The 22,907-nt window shown below is 39.9% G+C and overlaps 1 protein-coding gene across 1 annotated transcript; it reads right to left on the bottom strand.

The window, feature by feature from the left end:
• Positions 1–4,862: 4,862 nt before the first annotated feature.
• On the bottom strand, positions 4,863–22,269 carry LOC109037527 (acyl-CoA Delta-9 desaturase). The gene is made up of 6 exons (XM_019052248.2): positions 22,012–22,269; positions 16,101–16,359; positions 14,516–14,710; positions 12,738–13,074; positions 8,670–8,855; positions 4,863–6,666 (listed from the first exon to the last, which is right to left on the bottom strand). The coding sequence occupies exons 2-6, from the start codon at positions 16,339–16,341 to the stop codon at positions 6,306–6,308; spliced, it is 1,320 nt and encodes a 439-aa protein (XP_018907793.2). The 5' UTR covers positions 16,342–16,359; positions 22,012–22,269; the 3' UTR covers positions 4,863–6,305.
• Between the last annotated feature and the right edge of the window lie 638 nt (positions 22,270–22,907).

The raw sequence follows: 22,907 nt of genomic DNA, 5'->3' as shown, positions 1-22,907 counted from the left end.
ATTCTCCCGGAGCTCCCCCCGCCCCCCACCACCACCTCCACCCCACCCCCTCACCCCCGAGCCAGCGCGCTATGCGGACACTGCTCGCACCTGTTTTCCGCCTGCGATTAATAATTGTTGTTGCCTCTTATCAACCTGTTCACCGCATTGTCATGTTTGAGCGGGGGCAGGGGGGACCAGCGATACGCCGCACTAATTTCCCGACTTTTTTCCTCCCCCCCCCCCTCCCCGAGTCAACACTACGCCGTGCCGCGGTAATCGAAGAGTTCGGCGCGGGAAGATGTTGCGATGGATATACACGCCCGAAGGGAGGGGAAGGGTCGAATTCTACGTTTTAAAAGTAAGGGAGACCCTCAATTGGACTACATTTTGTAATAAGAGGCTACTATTTCTGACTCGCCCATAAAAACGCCTATCTCCAATAAAAATTACTGGCAGTTACGATGGATCTAAAATGAGCCGGAAATGTAATTCCTTAATGAGACATTTGGTCTACCTATTTGGGGTAGTTAAATACCAATTGGATTACATTTTATAATTAGGAACTAATATTTCTGGCTCATCAATTAAATCATGTATCTGCAGAGGGAAACTTATGGTGCATCTGTTGCTTCTCAAATTAGCCAGTAATTGTAGTTCGCTACCGCAAAATGAAGTCCGATCGGTCGGCGAGATGGCAACGCTGGACTTTGTCCGATCGAATGTATGTAAAACAATCGATGTGTATCGAGGCTGGCTGCCTCATCTGGGATCGATTATGTTTATGAAAGATTCATACAGAGGAAAATCACCGTTGCCAATTTGTGAGGATCGCCATCGACACGTGGACGTATTTAAATCAAAAGGAACTTTATCTATTGTGGCTGAAAAAACAACTTAATCGGCCTGAAACACTAACAAAGAAACAACTTACAACGGGACTAAGGCCGCAAATAATAAAAATAAATACATAAAATAAAATAAAAAGCCCGGGACGTATCGCAGGTATCACACCCGCATAATCAACCGGCAAAACAAGAAAATTAAACGAAATACACTATGAGCCTCACCGTTGTTACTGTGAGACTCACAATATAGTATATAATAAACACAATATATAAGTCTCACAATAACAACGGTGAGGCTCATAGTATGAAAGACACTATGAGCCTGACCGATGTTACTGTGAGACTCACAATAAAGTATATAATAAACACAATATATAAGTCTTACAATAACAACGGTGAGGCTCAAAGTGTCTTCCGTTTAATTTTCTTGTTTTGCCGGTTGGAAATGCGGGTGTGATCCCTGCGAAATGTCCCGGGCTTTTTATTTTATTTTATGTGTTTATTTTTATTATTTGCGGCCTTAGTCCCATTTAAGTTGTTCCATTGTGACATGAGCCCCGTCATGAATGTTTTCTCATAAATCTCAGAGCGCTCGTCAAAATGGATGAGTTCTTTTTGATTTAAATGCATCCAGTATACATTTTTATGACGGAACGGTTGGACCAACTCTCTTGAAAGTTTTGTTGGATTCATCACGGAAATTTTCACGAAATCCAGTGGACTGATGTCACTTGGGTTCACTTTTCTGGAACACCATCCAATTGAAATTAGGCACGCCGATCAGTTTCATTATGACATCGTTCAGCAGACAAACTCTCTCTAGAAAAGAAGGGTTTGATAAGGTCCAGATAGACCACAGCATGTAACGTATGTTATTATTAAAACCTCATTTGTGGATGGATCCGTCTTAGATCCGATTTAATCATGTCTATTTGAGGCTATCAAAAACTTTTCTGTGAACAGCGCGAAATGAAGAGGAGCAAGAACTATAGTATTTAGTGGTAGCACAGTACTTCACTTAACCATAGTATTATAGTATTAGTATAGGTATTGCCACCCAAGTTGCTATTAGTAAAATATGTTTCTAAGTGATGCACGGCTATTACTATGCCTCAATAATCCAGGTGCAATTTAAGAATCAAGACAAGGAATGAAAACTTGTCTAACGTAACAATAATGAGTTGATTAAATTAGAATTGGTTTTGGGTGAACTCAATGTTGCTTAGTTTCAAAACAATGTTAAGTTAAATCAATAGAACCCACGCTTCTAAAAGCGCATGTTGACAATCAGTCGAAATTTAATTTTGTGAACTCCTCTTTAATTCTGTGAATTTAGTTTTTCTGAACAAGCACATTTAATATGTTCCAAAATTGGGGTCTCAACAGTTGTGCGACCTAGCCTCATGAAGGTGCGAAGCAACCAAGCGCCAGAAATGAAATGAATGTGTTCCGAGCTGCACGCAGTGAACGCCTTCAAAATGACGAGTATGCAATCTCACGACCACGGAGTTCGAATAGTTATCGGCCGGAATGCTACGTATTATTTGAAGGCGCTCGCGCGTACGATCATGTTCATCTGATCCCTTTACTTGCCGTGATGCCGTGAACATATTTACACTGTTCGTATGTCTTCTTTGACACAGATGAAAAGACCCGTGCAAGATACCAATGATCAGCTACTCTACCGTGCTAAGGAAAAACGCCGTATGAACATTTGAGAGTTGCCTAATTTCCTTCGATAAAATGTTTATTTTTGAGGAAAATTATGAATATCTTCCCTTTGATTTTTCAGGGATTTTAGGTGAAATCACGAAAAAAATTATCTGATAAATTGGAAAAAAATATTCATAAGTTTACCAGGAAATTCGAGTTTTTTCAAAGGAAATTTGACGACACCTAAAGGTTCATATGACGTTTTTCCTTAGCACGACAGTGCTGGTCTCGCTATGATGGTGTGACTTTTGGAATCCAAAAATTCAAGACTTTAAAAAAAAAAAACCTGCCGAAGCCGTAAATTTCTTTCGATATTTTTCTTCAATTTCTATCAGTCGATATATTATTCGCTGTAACTATTTTCAAATAACCGAATCAATATTTTGGCTTACTAGGTTAAATCATGCCTTCTTCAAACGTATGTAAAAGTATTTTTTGGGTGGGTGAGATTTTCTAGTGCAATAATTTGAATATCACTCCAAAACAACAAAAAAGGAAACGGATCCAAGCGATTGAGTCAAGAATGAGTCTGTGATTTATGTGCATAGAAAGGTATTGCAAAGAAATTTTGACGCAAAATAGTCCAAAAAACAATGCTTAGCCAAATGACGTTTCAACGATTGTACTATCTAGTTCAACGAAGTTAGTTTTAGAAAGAAAATAAGTAAGACGATGTAATCCGCAAAGCTGAGTGTTAAAAATCTGTTCAATTGAAATATATCTTTATGTCTATTTGTATCAAAAAAATTAAAGGAATCGCTTTTGAGGGATAGCATTATTTTTTTGTCGAAGACTCAAATGCTTTTTTTAATCTGACTTGATAAAAATCGCTCTTTTGAATATTTCATCACTAGGCTTCTTTTCCGCTGAAAGGCCAAATTACAGAAATCGAAATAACTTTTGTAAGTGCTTCATGACTTCGACGGCGGTTTCAGAGTATGATTCACCGAAAAAATATGAAAATAAAATGAGATTAAAATTTTTTTTTTTTACAAAATTCTTATACGTATCTATTAGTCCTACAAGGTTTATTCCAAATAAACGCAGAATATCTTGAGGGCTTCTTTTCTCGGAGAACATAAAAGAGCAAAGGCGTCAAGATTTCCAAAGGAATTTTTCCAGACATTAAGAAAGTGAGGCAATGTATGACATTGTGAACGATAAAATGTACCTACGCACAGGCCCGCCACATCCCATCTCGGGCCCTGGTACCAATTTTCTGGCCCGGGCCCCTAGCATAGGGGGGGGGGGGTCCGGGGGGCCTCCCCGGAAAATTTTTGAAATTTTAAATCTACTTGGACGCATTATGAAGCTCTTATGAAGGAGATTTTCCATCAATTTCTGCAGAATAATTACGCCTTTTTGTTTATTTTCAGCACCAAAAACTTTCGAATTGTTGCATTCAAAACATCTATAAATTTTTTTTGAGGGGGCAGATGATAATTTTCAATTCTATGGGGAGCCGGGCCCCCCTGGACTCCCCTTTCGCACGTCTATGGCAAGGGAGTTAAGCCATTGAAGTCGAGGATGCCCAGAAGGGAGCCTCTTAACATCCGACAACGGAAGAAAATGAAACACAGTTACTAAAAATATCATTCTACATATACTCAAAATCTTGAAATCTCTAAAAAAGTAAGAAAAATTGTATAGTGCCCTAGCGTGTTTTTGAAACTTTATTCGCCTTTTGCGGAATTTTTAGGGTAATTTTTTCACTTTTCCCTACGAGACAAGGGTTACACATGAATTCGTAGTGGTTTGTCACCTGCGTCACGGGCCCCTCCAGGGCCCGGGCCCCGGTACCAAGGACCCAGCATCCCCCCCCTTGTGGCGGGCCTGCCTACGCGAAACAGCTACTATGACGCAATCGCCAGGCGGGAAGGGTGTGACGTTAATATACCTCGAGGGACTGCCAAGAACCCTCAAGCGCTATCTACATGTTCTGAAAGTAACCGTTTCATCGCAACACAGACAGAGCTCTCAGTTGAGACGCAAGGCAGCAGCACGGAGATTATGATCCACTGCACAGAGTATGAGTTTAAACACTGCCAGACATTTTTCCCCCATCAAAATTTTTAGCAAAATGCGTTCCAAATTTTCAGAAAGCTCAAAATATACCATCGCATGAGTAAGAAATTAGAGTCGATAGTTTACAGCACAATCAATATATTAAAACTCTTCTCTCGCGAAAAAAATTAAAATTAGCTTGGATCCAATTGACATTGAAAACAAACTTTAAATAGCAGTCACATTTTGCATCCTTGCAAACTGAGATATTTGCTTTTATTGTAAAGGTTAAATGTGAGAAGAAAGAAAAGAAACCTATTGTGGGTAAGTTTCATTACTTCATTTTGTACAAACTTTTATTGATGAAAAGAGAATATCTCGTTTTCCTTTTTCCAAACTTCGTCGCAAGAATATGCCACGGATGTGATTTTACAATAAAAAATTATAAACAAAATTATATACATCATAATTTAAATCCCAGCCGTGCGTATAGCCTTGGCCAGGAACTCTGTTTACATTCTTTGATCTCACATATATATAACATATTATAAGTTAAATTATAAATAACATAAATACATAATAATATAATATCATAAATCAAATAAATAAGGAGGTAACCATCAGTTCGAATTAAATTATGACAAGGCTTATTCCTGATTTTATCTTCAAAGTAGGTCTCCAAGGGTTTAAAGGACAAACATTTGCAGAAGATTTTGCGCAAATTATTTCAAAAGTAATTAATTTTCCCCTTTGTGTTTTTAAAAGGGGTCAGGCATTATGATCCCTTTGAGAACCTATTTTCATAGTTGTTTCATTGAATTTTCCTTGAAGCTCATAGACAATTTTGTTTTTGTGACTTTTTGAAGTCCGCGTTCATTGAAAAATATGAAAGACAAAGGAAAGAAGAAATTCAGGAATTACTACAAATATTGATGGTATAAAGTACCGAACCAGGAATATCGGTTTTGCGACGCATGAAAATCTCCCTTCTCATTTAATTTGTCCGAAGGAAGCTAGATCATTACGTCCTATCACAAAAATTCCTTTGATTGCGCGGAACGTCGATTGAATCAAATTTTGCAATTAGGAACTGCTGATTGGAGTTTTAGAAACACCGCATGTGCCAGCATCTATGGAGGGAAACTAATGGCAGTGCCATTAGTTTCCCTCCTTAGATTCTCACTTTTATTGATTAGCCGGAGATAGTGGTTCCTTATTATAAAATGTGGTCCATACTGCCGGACTAAGGATGAACGCCGTATGAACATCCGAGAGTTGCCAAATTTTCTTCGATAAAATGTTAATTTTTGAGGCAAGTTATGAATATTTGTCCTTGAAATTTTCAGGAACTTTAGGTGAAATTGCGAACAAATTATATGAAAAATTGGAAGAAAAATATTCATATGTTTGCCAGGAAATTCGTGTTTTATCAAAGGATATCTGGCAACGCCTGAAGGCTCATGCGGCGTTTTCCCTCAGCACGGCAGTATATGAGGCCTTATCTGTAACAATGGCGGATGTGAAAAATTACCTTTTTGAATCACGCTTAAAAAACTGTTTTGTTCACACAAATATTGAATATGTTTGGCTCTGGCACAATGAACAGATCTCAAAGATCACATCTCAAGTATTTTCTCAAAATTTTCTCGATGCCAAAACAGTTTTTTGAATGTATTTCGAAAAGGTAATTTTTCACATCCGCCATTGTTACATATAAGTCCTCATATGTCCCTGAAAAAGTGCATGGAGAGGTTGGGTGTACTATCGTTGCTTCTTGTGGGTGATGAGAGCAATATCCCTGTGCTCCTGGGGCATATCCAGATCGTTCCAGCCGTAGACTGCGTCCTCGCCGGTGGGGTGGCTGTGGGCGGCCTGGCTGAGGGGGTGGCTCCCGTCTCCTGTTTTGAGGACCCGCTCGGCCACCATACGCTCCGGCACCGTCTTGAGGTCGTAGGCCCAGCCGAGCTTGGCGAAGGCGTCCACCAGAGCTGCTGAGAAGTTGAGCCGGTAGTCCCATTTCTCGGCGTTCTTGTAGTCCCACGGGAAGACGTGATGGTAGTTGTGCCACCCGTCGCCCATCGATGCCACCGACACGAGCATGTTCTCCGTCGGGCAGATGTTCCTGCGAACCGGCGGAAAAAAACCGATCAGACCTTGAAATTTGATTCCACTATCCAAGGTTTACTTCATCGAACATGCTAAAATGATTGAAAAAAAAAATCGAGCCACAAGCCAAAAATAAATTAAACAAATAATATTTCAAACCTACTTCCTTCTTATCACTGCTATCACTCTTCTTTCCTCATGAATTTTGCCTTGTTTTGATTTTATTCCGAGATTTAGTTGAATAGATTTGTATTTTCGTTTTACTTAGTTTGCTAATAGTTTTGTAGTTTTTTTTAATGTATTTTTAAAGTTTTTTTTGGGTAAAATGTTTCCACTTGTTGAACTAAAGAAGACCGCAGTTTCTTACTGTGCAATACCTCTGATGTGAAATAGTTGCTTCAAGCACCGTGGCACGCTGCGGCGCGGCGGGCGGGTATAGCCAGCGCGAAAAGCGCATTAGCGCCTACAAACCTAACAGGGATACTTCAAGCATTACGCAATGCTTGAAGTATCCCCGTTAGGTTTGTAGGCGCTAGTGCGCGATTAACTCTGGCAGCACGCCGCTCCGCTCTGTGTTATATGGCTCCAATATATATTCTCGCGGAGTCAGCGTTTTTCAACCCATGATTTTAAAATGTTTGCACACCCTGTATGGATCATTCTCATTTTCATTAAGGAAAAAAAATATGTATTAAAGGAAAATATAATGTGTGTTTTGTCTCCAATCGCCAATTTTTACCAGGGGCGGTCTAAACGTTTGTTTTGTTTCTTGTAAGTTTTTTTTATTATTTCTCATCTCTGTGTAGTTTGAAATATTATTTGTTCAATTTATTTTTGGCTTGTAGCTCGATTTTTTTTCAATCATTTTACCATGTTCTATGCAGCTTAGCCAGCCGGCATTAAAATGTGTTAACTTCATCATTGTCTCCGTGTATTGATTACATTTGGATTACATTTTGAATAAGGAGCCACTATTTCTGGCCCATTTTAGAAACAACATACATGCCATTGGTTTCCCTATGCAGATATGTGCTTTTATGAGAGAGTCAGAGATGGTGGCTCCTTATTGCAAAATTAAATCCATTTAGCAAAAAGAAACCAGCTCAATTACAGTATTTTCAAAATGGTGCGACAACTCCTTTTTTTAAAAAAAATACTGAATATATGTACGCTGTGAAAATTTACACAATTATTTTTCTTTAAAATTAACAAATTCATGGTGGGAAGCCAAAACTATGTGCAATGCTGAGAGAATTTTTAGATAGTTATGAGGAAGTAAAATTTTTACAACACTTTAATCGCGCTGGATCCTTTTTGCTAAATGCGATCCATACTGTCCAATATCACAGGGGACATTTGGACCGCATATTGAAATAAGGAATTACAATTCCTTTGAATTACAATTTGTTTTTTTAAAAATTTTCCACCATCCTTATATTAATTTCAGGGATTAACTTTGAAGACAAGAGAAAAATTTTGTAAGATTCTGAAGCGATTCTTTTCATTAGTTCTTCCGTAAAAATTGGACAATCTGAGAAGTTTGGGATCAAGAATGCCTAAAAGCACAATTGGATTACATTTTGCAATAAGGAACCATTATTTCTGGCCCATTTTAGAAACAACGTAAATGCCATTGGTTTCCCTATGCAGATATGTTCTTTTATAGGAGAGCCAGAGATAGTGGTTTCTTATTGCAAAATTTAATCCAATTGGCGCTTGTAATTTTCTCCTGAAAAGAGGATGATATTGAAATCAATCGATTTGTTCATCACAAACTATCATCTTCAATCGGTAGTTAATAGTTAATCTGAAAACAGAAATGCTACTAGAAGTTCAATATTAAGCTTGATAAAGTCGTGCCAACTATTAATGTATATTGACGTACTTTGTTCTTTCTCTATTAAAACCAATAATCCGACAAAATCAACTCCATCAAGTTAATTGAAAGACAGAGAAAATAAATCGTAGCAGAGAGAAAAAATGCGGTTAGTTTGTTAACATATCAAGGCTGTTACTTACTTATCGTACGGTTTCGATCCCCACAAATGAGCGAGACTGTTGATGGTGAACGTTCCGTGCAGAAACAGCACTTGACGAAGATGGCCGGCTACGAAGTGAGCCACCCAAAAGTCCTCAGCCCAAAAGTACCAGGGGATTACAGTGGGGATCAGGTAGCAGAGGATGAGGTTCAAGTACACATAATATCTATTAAATAAAATGAAACAGACAAAATGACGTTAAAGGGGAACAGATCACTGCAACACTTTGAAAGCTGATGATGCGATGGAAAATCGCGTTCAGCAACAAAACTTTCACCCAAGTAACGGGAATGAGCTACTGGAAAGGGGTTAATCACGTTTGATGCGAATCGATCAATGATGCTGAAATGTGATTCAATTTGATAAAAAATTGATAAAGTATGTAACCACTCATCTTAAGCAGTGTAAAATGTTTTAGACGAAGAGTGGATGCTGGTTCTATGAAAAATACTGTATACTAAGAGAAAAAGGATATGAGGGGCTTGGAGGACAAGGCTCGTCCCGTAAGTGCAGTTTTTGATGAAGTTGAGATTTTTATGATTTCAAATAAAACTAATCGTGCTGCATATTCTGTGGAAAAATCGCTCCCAAATTCCAATTTTTAAGCACCCAAAAGTCGGTCTGAACTTACTTTACGCCCCTGGTAAAAATTGGGAGTAGAATCTGTGTTCAATAATACCATAGACCTAAAGCCGGCTGTAAGATTTTCAATAGCTTCTGAAGCCGGCTGCACAATTTCTTATAGCCTTTTATAGCCGATGTCGATTAAGCAACAGCCAGGCGATGAAGTGTATGCTAAATGTTACTAATCACGGATGCTAGGACTTATTGAGTTTTTGGACTACCGCTCTATTTTTGGGCCGTAGTATCTTGATTTATTTTGTGCGGAAAGCTGCGTACTTTTGAAGGATGCCTGCCATTCCTAATGTGTCGGAGCGCCTTCAATTTCGTATGATACTGTGCAATACCTCTGATGTGAAATAGTTGCTTCAAGCGCCGTGGCACGCTGCGGCGCGGCACTCGGGTAGCCAGCGCGAAAAGCGCATTAGCGCCTACAAACCTAACAGGGATACTTCAAGCATTGCGCAATGCGTGAAGTATCCCTGTTGGGTTTGTAGGCGCTAGTGTGCGCTTAACCCTAGCAGCACGCCGCCCCGTATGTTGTGTTGTGATGTATTGTGATAGGCGCCAATATATGTATAATATCGCTGAGTCAGCGTTTTTCAACCCATGATTTGAAAATGTTTGCACATCCTGTATAGATTATTCTCATTGTAATTGATGAAAAAAATATGTATTAAAGGAAAATATAATGTGTGTTTAGTAAATATTATGGTGGTTCCGTATCAAACTTAATGATTTCCAAAGCGCACGAATTTCTACGCAATCTATACTATAAGCTCCAAGACCTCCTAATTTTGCGAAACTGGTAACGCTTAGTTCCAGCGTTCTACCGGGCCGATTTTCATGATTTTTGCGGCTATCGACGGGCAATTGCTTCTAGATAAGCCAACTCTTTTCAGATTTTCAAATATGGCCCAGGTTTTTTTATATTACGTGGTAAAGTTGCGAATTCTCCCATTTAAACAATGTAAATTTATACTTTTTGTCATAGTTCGTTTGAGCGTTCTACCGGGCCGATTTCCATGATTTTTGCGTAAATCGACAGGTAATTGGCCCTAGATGAGCCCGCTGTAATCAGATTTTGGAAAAAGGATCCAGGTTTTTTTAAAATCACGTTATAAAAGTGAGTGAGTTTACAGAATGCTCCGGTACTGCTACCGCTATGCGCGGGAGGATGCGCAGTGGTCAAGGAGGTTGCGCAGTAGCTGTGTAGCCTGCGCATCAGCTCTACACTTATCTACACAAGATTCGTATCTGGAACCTCACGTTGAGCGGTGGCCGAGTCGTCTAAGACGTCGAGTGCGTCCACTTTGATCTCGGTGTGGGTTCGATCCCCGATTCATAGATTCATAGTTAATGTCTGCCTATCATTGCTAATCGTTTTATTGCAATATTTCATCAAGCAGTCATTCCAAAACGCGTCCTTTTAATTTTGAAGTAATTTCAAGTAAAGTTTAAAATTAAAGTATACATCATATTGTAATTTTTTAGGGGAAAAATAAAACTAACACTACAGGGATAAAAATAGGGCCGCGAAGCGGCCCATTGATGGCGCGGAGCGCCTTCAGGGGGTTGGGCCGCGTAGCGGCCAGGGGGCGTAGCCCCCTAGTTTCTTATAGCCTTTTATAGCCGATGGCGATAAAGTGTAAAGCCCGGCGATAGGAGCTATAGCCCGGCTGTATACTTTTTTTATCGCTTCGTATAGCCCGGCTATATGATTTGCTCCGCTTTCTACAGCTAGCTGTATGATTTTCTATTGCCTTCTTTAGTCGGCTATATGAATTCCTATGGTATTTTATGAAACGCAGCTCCTATCGCCGATTTTTACAAGGGGCCATAATGATCCATTTAATTTCGAAACTTCAAGCACGTATTTCTCGAAATAGCAAAAACTGAATTTATGCGCCTTGTCCTCCAAGCCCCTCAATGGGCCTGTTGCATGCAAGAGATACAGCCGCGCGAATAGATTTTTTAGGGGTTAAATGACACGAAAATTACGATGGTCTTATTGAAAAAGTCTGAAATACACTCCTTACTGCGCAATTTTGGTTGTTAGGAACGCGCTTTTTCAAATTTCCCGCGTCTGGGGGCAGTTTTCTAATCACCGGAAACGAGCAAACGGCGGGCTCGGTGATTTCCGGAAGATGCCGAGTCGTTGTTGTTGTTGTTATTTTTTCCTTCAGTTTGTTTACAAACCCAACGTGATCTCATATAGTGGTCCATGTACGCTTTATGTGGTAACGAAATCGATCAACTTTTAAATATCCAACGCAATCCTTCTGCATTTCATTTCACGATATCACGAGCTCCGATTTTTAGGTTATGTTGTCAGTTTTAGTTGACCGGAAATAGCCGCGAGTTGCCGTTAGAAAACTGCCCCCAGACGCGGGAAATTTGAAAAAGCGCGTTCCTAACAACGCAAATTGCGCAGTAAGGAGTGTATTTCAGACTTTTTTTAGTGTGACCATCGTAATTTTCGTGTCATTTAACCTCTAAAAAGTCTATTCGCACGGCTGTATCTCTTGCATGCAACAGGCCCATTGTAGCTCTTAGAATAATAATCTTAGCAAGTCATTTCTGTAATGAAGAATTAGCTTGAAAGTATCGCTTCCTCTGAAAGTTCTGTATGATATTTGACGATTGTGCATTTTTTAAAAATGATATTCGAATTCTTCGTTGGTCTCACCGGAGACCGGTGAAATCCATCAGTTTGAAATTTCGAATTCACCTCGGGCCTTGAGTTCGATTTTTAATTCGATGCAATCGATGTCAGAAACTTCATCTTGCACTAGATTTTTTGTTTCGTCACTTCTTTCTGTCGTTGTGTTTTGTCAATTCAAATTTGCTGTGTTTGTAATATGCTGCGTTTTAGTGTTTCGTATTTTTTTTATTTTCCCCTTTAATTTCATTTACAAAAAAACCTGGCCTCTGATTGACTCCTACTTTCACCGATCATCGGCATCACTCACCATTTATCAATTCATTGGATGAATGATATTCGCTCGCGAAAATTAGAGTACCTATATAAGGAGAGTATGGACAACTCGAAATATATAGCACTTAGAGCGGAAAGGGTAGGTAACCTTTGAAAACGTAAAAATGTCACTGTCAATCTTTAGACTACAATATCAAACGAAAATGGTCTAGAAAATGCATAAGGAAGCATTTTTCCGCAAAAATGAGTAAGTTTATGCAAAAACCAAATCAAATACGTGCTTTACCAACGACAGTTCCCAAAAATTGTGATTATAAATCACTCTGGATAATTTGAATTTATAGATTGTCCACCATTTTGGGGTCTAAGAGCTCCATCACCTAACCTCAAAATTTTCGACATGTCCATACTCTCCCTATATTCGCCTATATTTCCCTATATTTCGCGCGAAAATTCGCCTCTGGAAATTTTTTTTGAGGATTGGGTTACCTGGTCTGGAAGTGGACGACCCAATCGGAGCGGACGTCGGCGGTGTGGACGAGCTTGCGGTTGCGGAGGACGTCCGGGTGGGGGGCGATGAGGAGCCAGCCGATGTGGGAGAAGAAGAAGCCGCGGCGGGAGTTGTGCGGGTCGCCGTCGGTGTCGACGAACTTGTGGTGGACCCGGTGGTTGGTCACCCAGTTGAGGATGCTGAACTCGAGGGCCATCGTCTGGAAGAGCATGAGGATCACGCGGAGCTGCCACGTGGCCTTGAAGGAGTGGTGCGACCAGAGACGGTGCGCCCCGGCCGTCACCGCCGTCGAGGAGGCCACCCCCAGACCCAACGCTGAAATCAAAATACCAATCCTCAATTCATCATCCAGACTCAACTGGGCCATAATTGAATTGCATTTTGCAAAAAGGAACCACTAGCATTGCAATGTTGCTAAGATTGTGCAACTTCTTTTGTCTTGGAGGAAAAACCCGATTATCTATTAATAGTTCCTATTTTACTCGCTAAAAACTGTATTTAAGACAAAAATTACCATCTAAATTTCATAGTTTTTCACGATTTCCGCAATTTTATTGCAAAAGATGAAGTTGCACAATCTTAGCATCATTGCAATGCTAGTGGTTCCTTTTTGCAAAATGCAATCCAACTGTTCCTCGGAAAAAGGGCCATAATTGGATTGCATTTCGCAAAAAGGAACCAAGAGCATTCCAATGTTGCTAGGATTGAATGACTTAAATCCTTTGCAAACAATTACAGAAATCATGAAAAATATTGAATTTACAAAGGTGATTTTCGTCTTGAATTCATACTTTATAGGAAGTAAAGATACAACTTTTTTAGATGATCAATTTCTATTTGCAAGGTGAAAAAAGGTTGCACAATCTTAGCGACATTGGAATGCTTGTGGATCCTTTTTGCAAAATGCAATCCAATTAGAAACTACAATTTCCAGCTCAATGAAGATGTTGCATGAGTGAGGAATTTGCAATTTGATCATTGAATCCTGTGTAAAAGTTCGCAAGAAACACGATAGTGCCAATGGTTTTCCCTGAAATCAACTCTCAAGCTCGAAAAACGTTCTGAAAGTTGAGGCTGTAATGGAGGGGATATCCCGCGCTATCCTGAGAGTCCATCTCTTTATCAAGACAAACTCCCCATGCAAAGATAGGGAGCAAATACATTGACAGGGCTGCCACTTTATTTGAGGACTCTAAAACTGAAAACACGGCAACCCTGCTAATGTATGTGCTCCCTATCTTTGCGTGGAGAGTTTGTCTTGATGTAGACGTGGACTCTCAGGACAGCGTGGGATATCTCCTCCATTACAGCCTCAACTTTGAGAGCGTTTTTGGAGCTTGAGAGTTAATTTCAGGGAAAACCAGTGCCACTATCGTGTTTCTTGCGAACTTTAACATAAGAATCAATAGTCAAATCGCAAATTCCTCACACATGCAGCATCTTCATTCAAAAGCAACAAATGCGCCAGTGCCACTGGTTCAGTGGCGGATCCAAAGTGAGTCGGAGGGAGGGGGGTCAATTTGCTGATGTCGAGTGGGGGGTCGGAGAGGATACCCCCCAAAGCAAGGGGAGTCTCATTTTCCGCTCAGACGCTATTCATCAAAACGAATCTATCTGTCACATCGTTAGTTAATATTGGACGTAGCAGCTTGGTGATCTGCAAATTAATTTTACAATAATTCACTCATCTATGAGATTTGATAGTCAAAATACGATTCTATATCGTGCATATTTCAGTCATGAGAAATGCACTCACCCCACAAGACTGTGAATAGCCGAACATTGCCCACGAGGCAGTGGTAGAGGCCGACAAGGGCCGCCACATGGACGATGAGAGCGTAGATTCGCCTTTGTCGAACGATCGAAATTTGATTTTTGGACATTTTAACCTCGTCCTGAGGTGGTGGTGACCATGGACTGTGCCGAACTTGAGGATCCATCGATAACTCATCTACAATCAAAAACAAACCAAAAGTCAAGAACTGCAATACAGATGCATAATGCGACAAGACGTATCTCAATTTCAACGTTTGAAAACTCCGATTATGTTTTACTTTCTACGAGGAATTCTACGACTACGAGAAAATGTTCTCTTGCAATTGGCCAACGGACAAAGTTCTGAAGCAGAAGAAAACGTCACATGTTTTCGTTTCAAAATCTTACCTAGAAAAAATTTACCCAACGAGAAGTTTTGAAATCAACTCCTGAACAAGATACCAACTGTCTTTAAACACAGATCAAATGGAAGTTCTATTAAACAAATGACGTAAGTAATTGTATTTTTGCGAGTTAACCAATGCTAATAGAAAACACTAATATTTTGCTTAGGAGTTGATTTTCAGACAGCTTGTTGTGATTCATCTTCCTCATGGAATTTTGAAGAGGAAACACGTACCGTTGTGCTTTAATTCATGGCTTGTCTAAAGGTTCATTTTGTTTGATGTTTTTAGGAATGAGTGAAGAATTTCAAAGACAATTTCTCGTCGGTTTTCCTTTAAAAAAATATAACATGAAAGCAGGCTCATAACGTCTTAATTTGAGTTACGCGTTTATCGACTTAAGAACTAAGTCATATTCTTCAAGAGAGTGAAAATATTTGACGGAGGTTTTAGAATTGTATTAATATCGTCGTCGCTGAAACAGTTCTTTTCCTTCGGAGGCCCGTCATTTCGACGTGTTTTTGCCAAACGGAGCTTTGTGCACTATGACGTGAGCCCTGCTACGTTAGCCATATTCTTATGGATGTCAGGGATCATATCTTAATGCACATAGTTTCGTTTGGTAGAAATACGTCAATTTGGTTTAGCGTGATTATGGGAGGTTCAAGGAAGCCTCAGGGATTTGGAAATGGATCCTTACGAGGGATTAAAATTATATTCCACTAAAAAAAGTACAAAATACGGAAGAAAATTTTTTTCGAGTTGGACGAACTTAAAAGCAGTTATGAACGAACCTTAAAATTTATAAAGCCTCGCAATTTAATTTGTCATTCGTATTTTGTATTTTTGCCGTGATCAATCGGTGCAATTCCTTTAATTGGCCCATTCCCGAAGTAATGCTGCTGAAATTTACTCGAATTTGGCAAAAGTTGTACAAGAATTGAAGTTAAAAAATGAATTGAAAAAATTGTCGAGATTCGAAGTTTATTTTCGTTAGCTTCGCATTCTTGGAAGGAGAAATCACGGCTATTTTCTAGCTCAAAATGTCTAGCGATTTAAAGGGGTTTTTTTCTCTTTTTTTTCTTCTTTTTTTCTTTCATATGTGACTGGTGTAGGTCATTCTCTCTGAACCGAGTCCGTTAAAAGTCAAGAAAGATGGAAGTCGAGAGCTGATTGACTTACGCCAAAAAACAATGTAAAGGCGCAGCGCGGCGTATTTTAGGGTTGAGAGTAAACTGCTGACTTTCTTCGTGACATCAGAAACCATGTGAGAGGCAAAGCTCAAAGGTTGATCTTCTTCATTGGTGAATCTCAGCCGATCGGCAGATTTCATCTCCATCCCATTATCAGGGTCTTCATCGTGATTGTGAAGAGCTGGTTTAGCTGCAGCATTGCTGTCCAGGTTTGCCGAGAAGGGAGGCATCCTTTGACTTGGGTATACCTGCAAAGAGTGTGATACGCTGTTCAGGTGGAGGAGAGTAATGGCCCTTCATTTACAAATGTTAGGCAACAACACCTACTTAAGAATGGAGATGTTGCATGTGTAAGGAATTTGTGATTTGACTGTTGATTATTTTGTAAAAGTTCGCGAAAAACACGATGGTGCCACTAGTTTTTTCTGAAATCAACTCCCAAAAAAGCTCTCACGTTGAGGCCAAAATGGAGGGGATATTCCACGCTATCCTGAGAGTCCACCTCTATATAAAGACAAACTCTCCGTGCAAAGATAGGGAGCAAATGCATTAGGAGGGTTGCCGTGTATTCAGTTTTAGAGTTCCCGAATAAAGTGGCAATCCTATCAATGTATTTGATCCCTATTTTTGCATGGAGAGTTTGTCTTTATGTAGAAGTGGACTCGGATAGCGTGGGATATCCTCCCCCCCCCCCCATTACGCCCTCAACTTGAGACCTTTTTTTGAGCTTGGGAGCTGATTACAGGGAAAACCAGTGGCACCATCGTGTTTCTCGCGAACTTTTACATAAGAATCGACAGTCAAATCGCAAATCCCTCTCACATGCAATATCTCGATAGAGGCAATAGGCGCCCCTGGTAAAAATTGGCAGTAGAATCTGTGTTCCAAAATACCATAGACCTAAAGCCGGCTGTAAGATTTTCAATAGCTTCTATAGCCGGCTGCACAAGTTCTTATAGCCTTTTATAATCTATGGCGATTCAGCAACAGCCAGGCGATAAAGTGTATGCTAAATGTTACTAATAACGGATGCTAGGACTTGTTGAGTTTTTGGACTACCGCTCTATTTTAGGGCCGTAGTATCTTGATTTATTTTCCGCGGAAAGCTCCGCACTTTTGAAAGATACCTGCCATTCCTAATACATATGTTGGAGCGTCTTCAATTTCGTATGATACTGTGCAATACCTCTGGTGTGAAATAGTTGCTTTGCTTGCAGGTAGCCAGCGCGAAAAGCGCATTAGTGCCTACAAACCTAACAGGGATACTTCAAGCATTGCGCAATGCGAGAAGTATCCCTGTTAGGTTTGTAGGCGCTAGTGCGCGCTTAACTCTGGCAGCACGCCGCTCCGCTCTGTGTTAGACTCCAATATATAATCTCGCGGAGTCAGCGTTTTTCAACCCATGATTCTAAAATGTTTGCACATCCTGTATGGATTATTCTCATTTTAATCGATGAAAAAAATATGTATTAAAGGAAAATATAATGTGTGTTGTAAATATTATTGTGGTTCCGTATCAAACTTAATGATTTCCAAAGCGCACGAATTTCTACATAATTTCTAATAGCCTTTTATAGCCGAGGGCGATAAAGTGTAAAGCCCGGCTGTATATTTCTTTATCGCTTCGTATAGCCTGGCTATATGATTTGCTCCGTTTTCTACAGCCAGCTATACGATTGTCTATTGCCTTCTTTAGCCAGCTATAAGAATTCCTATGGTATTTTGAAACGCAGCTCCTATCGCCAATTTTTACCAGGGTGTAGAAGGGGCATTTCTTGGTTTCGGTGTTTCAAAGGATCCACTGCTAATTTATATTTTAGGCAAGAGACTAATGGGCGAATTTTCTGACATTTTTAGTTTTCAGCATTGTAAAATCATGAAGAAAATTCAGTAAAAGTCTTACCGAGTTCCGTGCATTAGCTCTAATTATAGTGGATGAAATGGTAACGGAGATCCTGAGACACCGCAAGACAGCAAAAAGAAATGCCGCTTCTGCAGCGCATCGAGTGCCTTTACTCTGAGGTTCACAACAGTGACGTGAATTGCGATGAATCGATGGTTATGCCATTTAAACGTATGGTAAAGAATCGATTATTAAGGTGTTTGCTAAGAACACCCTGTTTATCGATCCTTTACCATAGATTTAAATGGAATAACAATCGATATATCGCATTTCATGCCACGCCACTGGTTCACAGCTTCATAAGCATTGTGATCATCGCTGTTCAAAAAGTGTGAAATATGTTTTTTCAACGTTATCACTGCGTCTTCCTCTAAATATTAACTTTACTTTGCTTAATTATGAAACTTGGAAATTCCCTTTTTTTGTTTAAAATAATTTTTCTGATGGAGATAATCATGAAAATGATAGTTCAAAAAGGTATACTAACACCATAATTGGAACACATTTATTTTCCGGCGATCTTACTAAATAAATTGTACTTGCATTTGAAACGAAAGGAAGCGAGTAGAAAATGTTTGACCCTTTTTTTTGTCAGGGCTTTGGACGGAGATAGAAATTAAGGGGTGGAAGGGCGGAGGGTGGTTGATGCGAATGAGGAAGAGCTCAGTACACTTAAAATTTGACAGAGGGGGCGAGAAATTCGGCCAGGAGAGGCCGAGCCCCCCCCCCCCCCCCCCGCCTTTTTCGCATTCACGACCCTGTCCCCAGAATTTTATTGGAAAGTTCAGTCTTTCACCAGAGATTACATCCAAAATATTAGATTTATTGCAAAAATTGTTCCACACAGTGCTCTCTCAATTTTATTTGCAGAGATATTTGCGATCCTGTCAATATAGGGACCCCGTAATATTTCACTGTTGAGCTCAAAAACAAACACATAATATTATAACTGGGCAATTAGGTTTGGATACTTTACTCCACGGTCTAGATTACAGTACGTCACTGTTTCAAGACCCAAGTGTTACGAAACAGGCTGGACAGAAAGATCGCATATCCGACTAAACGGAGTTGTTTTGAAACGAAGCCATATTTAAGTCCCTCCACGATCCCTGCCTCTTTAAAACTCTTGCCAAGCTCGGGGCTCAAGCGACAGTAGAGTTTTGACTCCATTACAAAACACCGTCGAATTTATTTTTCTCACGGAGGTGTGATGAGACCTATGGACGGAAGGTGTTGGGTGACACACGAAAACAGTCAAGTGCAGTGTGTTACCTCCTGGCCTTCCAACTTGGAAATGGGCGGTAATGTGCACTGTCAACTTTGCTCGCACCTACACGTAACCGAAGTTAAGTACATAGCTCACGGTTCAAGTGGAACATTCCGATCATCTCTACAAGTTCGCGAGTTCTTTCAATGAATCCGAAAAACACCTCAGAGGCATATTTTACATATTTCGCACTGTCTATCCAAGCAGTGGAAGATAGCATGGGAGTGATATGCTACATGCAAGTAGTCCCAGGAAAAAACCACCGTAAGAGCCCATACAAATTTTGAATGAGTTTTTATCGTGCTAGGTAGAGGTCCTTTTTTAATGTTTCGAGACCTTGTTTGGATCCTGATTTGGGCCAATTGCAGTGACCTACACTGCCATGCTAAAGGCCTGGATACACGCTCAAACTTCCGATCAAATGGTGACTGGTGCGCACAATCTACCATCAAATTTTTGCGGCCTGCACACATTTGACCGCCATTTTGTCATCATTTTGATCGGAGATTGACGGAAATTTGAGCATGTATCCAGGCCATGAAGAAAAATGCTGTGTGAGCCCTTTGCCAAATTTCCTTTGAAAAATCACGAATTTTCGGGAATATTTATAAACATTTTTCCTCCAATTTTTCAGAGAATTTCGTTCGTTATTTGCTGTAAATAGTCTGATAATTTTAAGGGAAAATATTCTTAACTTTCTACTAAAACAAATATTTTCTGAGAGGAAATGTGGCAACATGCGACTGCTCATACGGCGTTTTTCCTCAGCACGGTAGAATAGTTAGACGTTTTTAAGGTAAAAGGAACTTCGTGCCCAGAGTTTGGGTGCAACATAGTTCTTTTTACCGCAAATACGTCTAGCTGACTGAGCACCACGCTAGAATACCATGCAAGACATGAAAAACAATTTTTCTCACATGGTATAAACGATTGACATTAAAAAATTGAAAAAGGTCTCTACAAAAGCCGGCCTTTTTCGTGATCCAGAGCATTTGAATGTTGAAGATCTCATCGTGGTGGTTCAGTGCGTGGAAACCCTCTCGAAATCTCAATCAGATCGAATTAGGTGGGAAGTAATCGAGCAACTCCCGGGGGAAAAACGAGTTTCGATTAATTCTGAGCTTAAGTGAACCTATACTTTTTCCTTATCGAAAATTTGAAGTAGAGGAAATATTTCGAATGAGAAGTTGTCAGTTGGAAGAGCTAAATTGCACTGCAACTATTCAAAGCTTCAATTGAAAACTTACATACATTCATAAGAGTCGCTTTCATGGCACTCTCTGGCGATATGCGGCACCTAACCGCCACAAAACTCGGTTTTCCGACAACCTGTCAGGGAGTTAGCACTCCCTAATTTCATTTAAAATCCCCTGTCGCCACCCTTTCACTTGGCGTCCTCTTCATCTCCTCCCAGGAGGAACCCAATCAAGCATATTTTTTGGCAGCCTCTCTTACGTCATCCTCTTAACATGACCGACAATTTATCATTTTATTTATTAGCAGGCCTGTGTGTGGTTTACGGCAAAAATTGCGAGGAATTTTGGTGAAATGAGGACTTTTTGGTAAAGGGACACTTGACGCTTGAAAAGCTGTTAAAATTGTGCAATTTTTCAAAGTATTTGCAGCAAATGAAATATTTTCTAGTTGACTTACTTCCACACACTAGTAAAGAAATATTCGGAGCGGATTCAGGGAAAAATTCCTGGCAGAGCTTTTGGATATGGGCCATTTGAGGGGCTTGGAGGACAAGTGGGATAAGAGCAGTTTAAGCTTTTTCGAGAAATGTGTGTTTGAAGTTTCAAAATTACATGGATCCTTATGGCAGGGAGAAAGTTCAAACTGACATTTCGATGCTTTAAAATTGGAATTTGGGAGCGATCTTTTCAATGAATGTGCGTTAAGACTATTTTTACTTGAAATTATTAATATATAAATTTTTTCAAAAGCTGCACCTATGCGCCCTGTCCTCCAAACCGCTCATAATGCACAACCTCAACAGCATTGGAAGCCTCATGCGCTCTTTTATCAAAGTCCTCAATTGCCCTTAAAAACCCACAAGAATTTTTGTTTGGAAAAATGTTGCGACCATTCCTGAATAAATAAATGAAACGCCTGAAATGCGATGTTGCGCATTTCGATTAAGTCTCTATTGCTCTCACCCACCCAGTTTGGAAATGAAGCTCAAAATGTTTCTTTATGACATCGATGCCTACGAAGATTGAAAAACTTTTAACCTTATTCTCTAGTTTTCGGGTTGATGTCGCTTGGTTCCTTTACGCTGAACTCCATCAAATTGTTTATTCTGCCGCCTCAAAACTCTATCCCAAGTAGCGCCGTGCGATGAAAATATTGAAATAAAATTGTGATTTATTACAATTCAATTGCAACTTTTAAATCGCAAAATTTCAATATTTCCACATCATTTGGTCAATGGACACCAAATTCAATCGATCAATAAGATGAGTTGCATGTAACAGAAGGCTAGGCAATTTACAATGCAAAGACAATCACAACTTATTTCAATTATATTGCTATAAATTCCAACTCGAGGTGCCCCTTCAATCAGCAGATAGGCAACATACGCAACACTACGATGTAGCAGCAATAATTTTCCCATTTAATTGTAATTTATTACAGTAGTGCTACTTGAAGATATGAGTCTCGATAAATTTCATAAAACTAATAAATAAATGAATAAAAAATAAAATCCAAAGGACAATGAATACTCACCTCTAGATGAACTTAATTAAAATAGTTTCAGAAATCCGAAGTCCCGGCGGTGAACAACGAAAAATGGTTGGCGTGAACACGAGCTCTGAACTTTCCGAAGAGGAGCTTCACAAGTAAAACGACGAGAAACAGAAAAAGATAACTGTTCATGCGGTAGGTGGTCGTGGTTGGAAAAGGCGCAAACATGGAGTAACCACCTCGGTGCACTCCCCTCAGCTTTTATAACGAGTATGAAGCGTCGGAGCAGCGGGAGGGAAAACGGATTGAAAATGAGAAAAAATTATAGGCAAACAGGTGGGTAATGCACAATCTGGGACTAGCGAAAAGTTTCGGCGATGACCGCGGGGAAGGCGCGAACGCCCCCTCTCCAACGGGCCAGCCGGCCGGACAGATGCGATTCATGAATGAAGCGCCGTGCATCTCTGCAGGTGCCATTCAGGAAAGAGTACTCCTCGTGTCATGTGTTTAATGTGTGGCGCGGGTTCCTACACACTTTGGTGAGTGTCCCAGTCCCATCTCAATACTGCCGCACGGTGGATCGAGCCGAAGAGAAAGGTCGGACAAAATTTGGAAAATTTAAAAGCTTATAACTCCGCTCATACAAAACTTTAAGGTCTTTAAAGTGGCTCTATTGGTTTTCTCGCGAAATTTACTTCCAGAAACACCCATTAGAATTTAAAGTGTGACGATATAAACATCAAAATTTGCAGTTTTAGTCAAAAATTTCAAGTCCAACCTCTCTAAACAACTCGATCCACTGTGTGCCGTGCTGAGGAAGAACGTAGCATGAACATTCGCGTGTTGCCAAATTTCCTTGGATGAAACGTTTATTTTTGAGGAAAGTTATTGATATTTTACCTTGAAATTTTTAGGAACTTTACCCAGGCGGAATTGCG

This window comes from Bemisia tabaci, chromosome 7 (genome assembly GCF_918797505.1).
Source record: "Bemisia tabaci chromosome 7, PGI_BMITA_v3".
In the NCBI taxonomy this organism is placed as follows: Eukaryota; Metazoa; Arthropoda; class Insecta; order Hemiptera; family Aleyrodidae; genus Bemisia; species Bemisia tabaci.
This window is presented reverse-complemented; position numbering and strand designations above follow the sequence as displayed.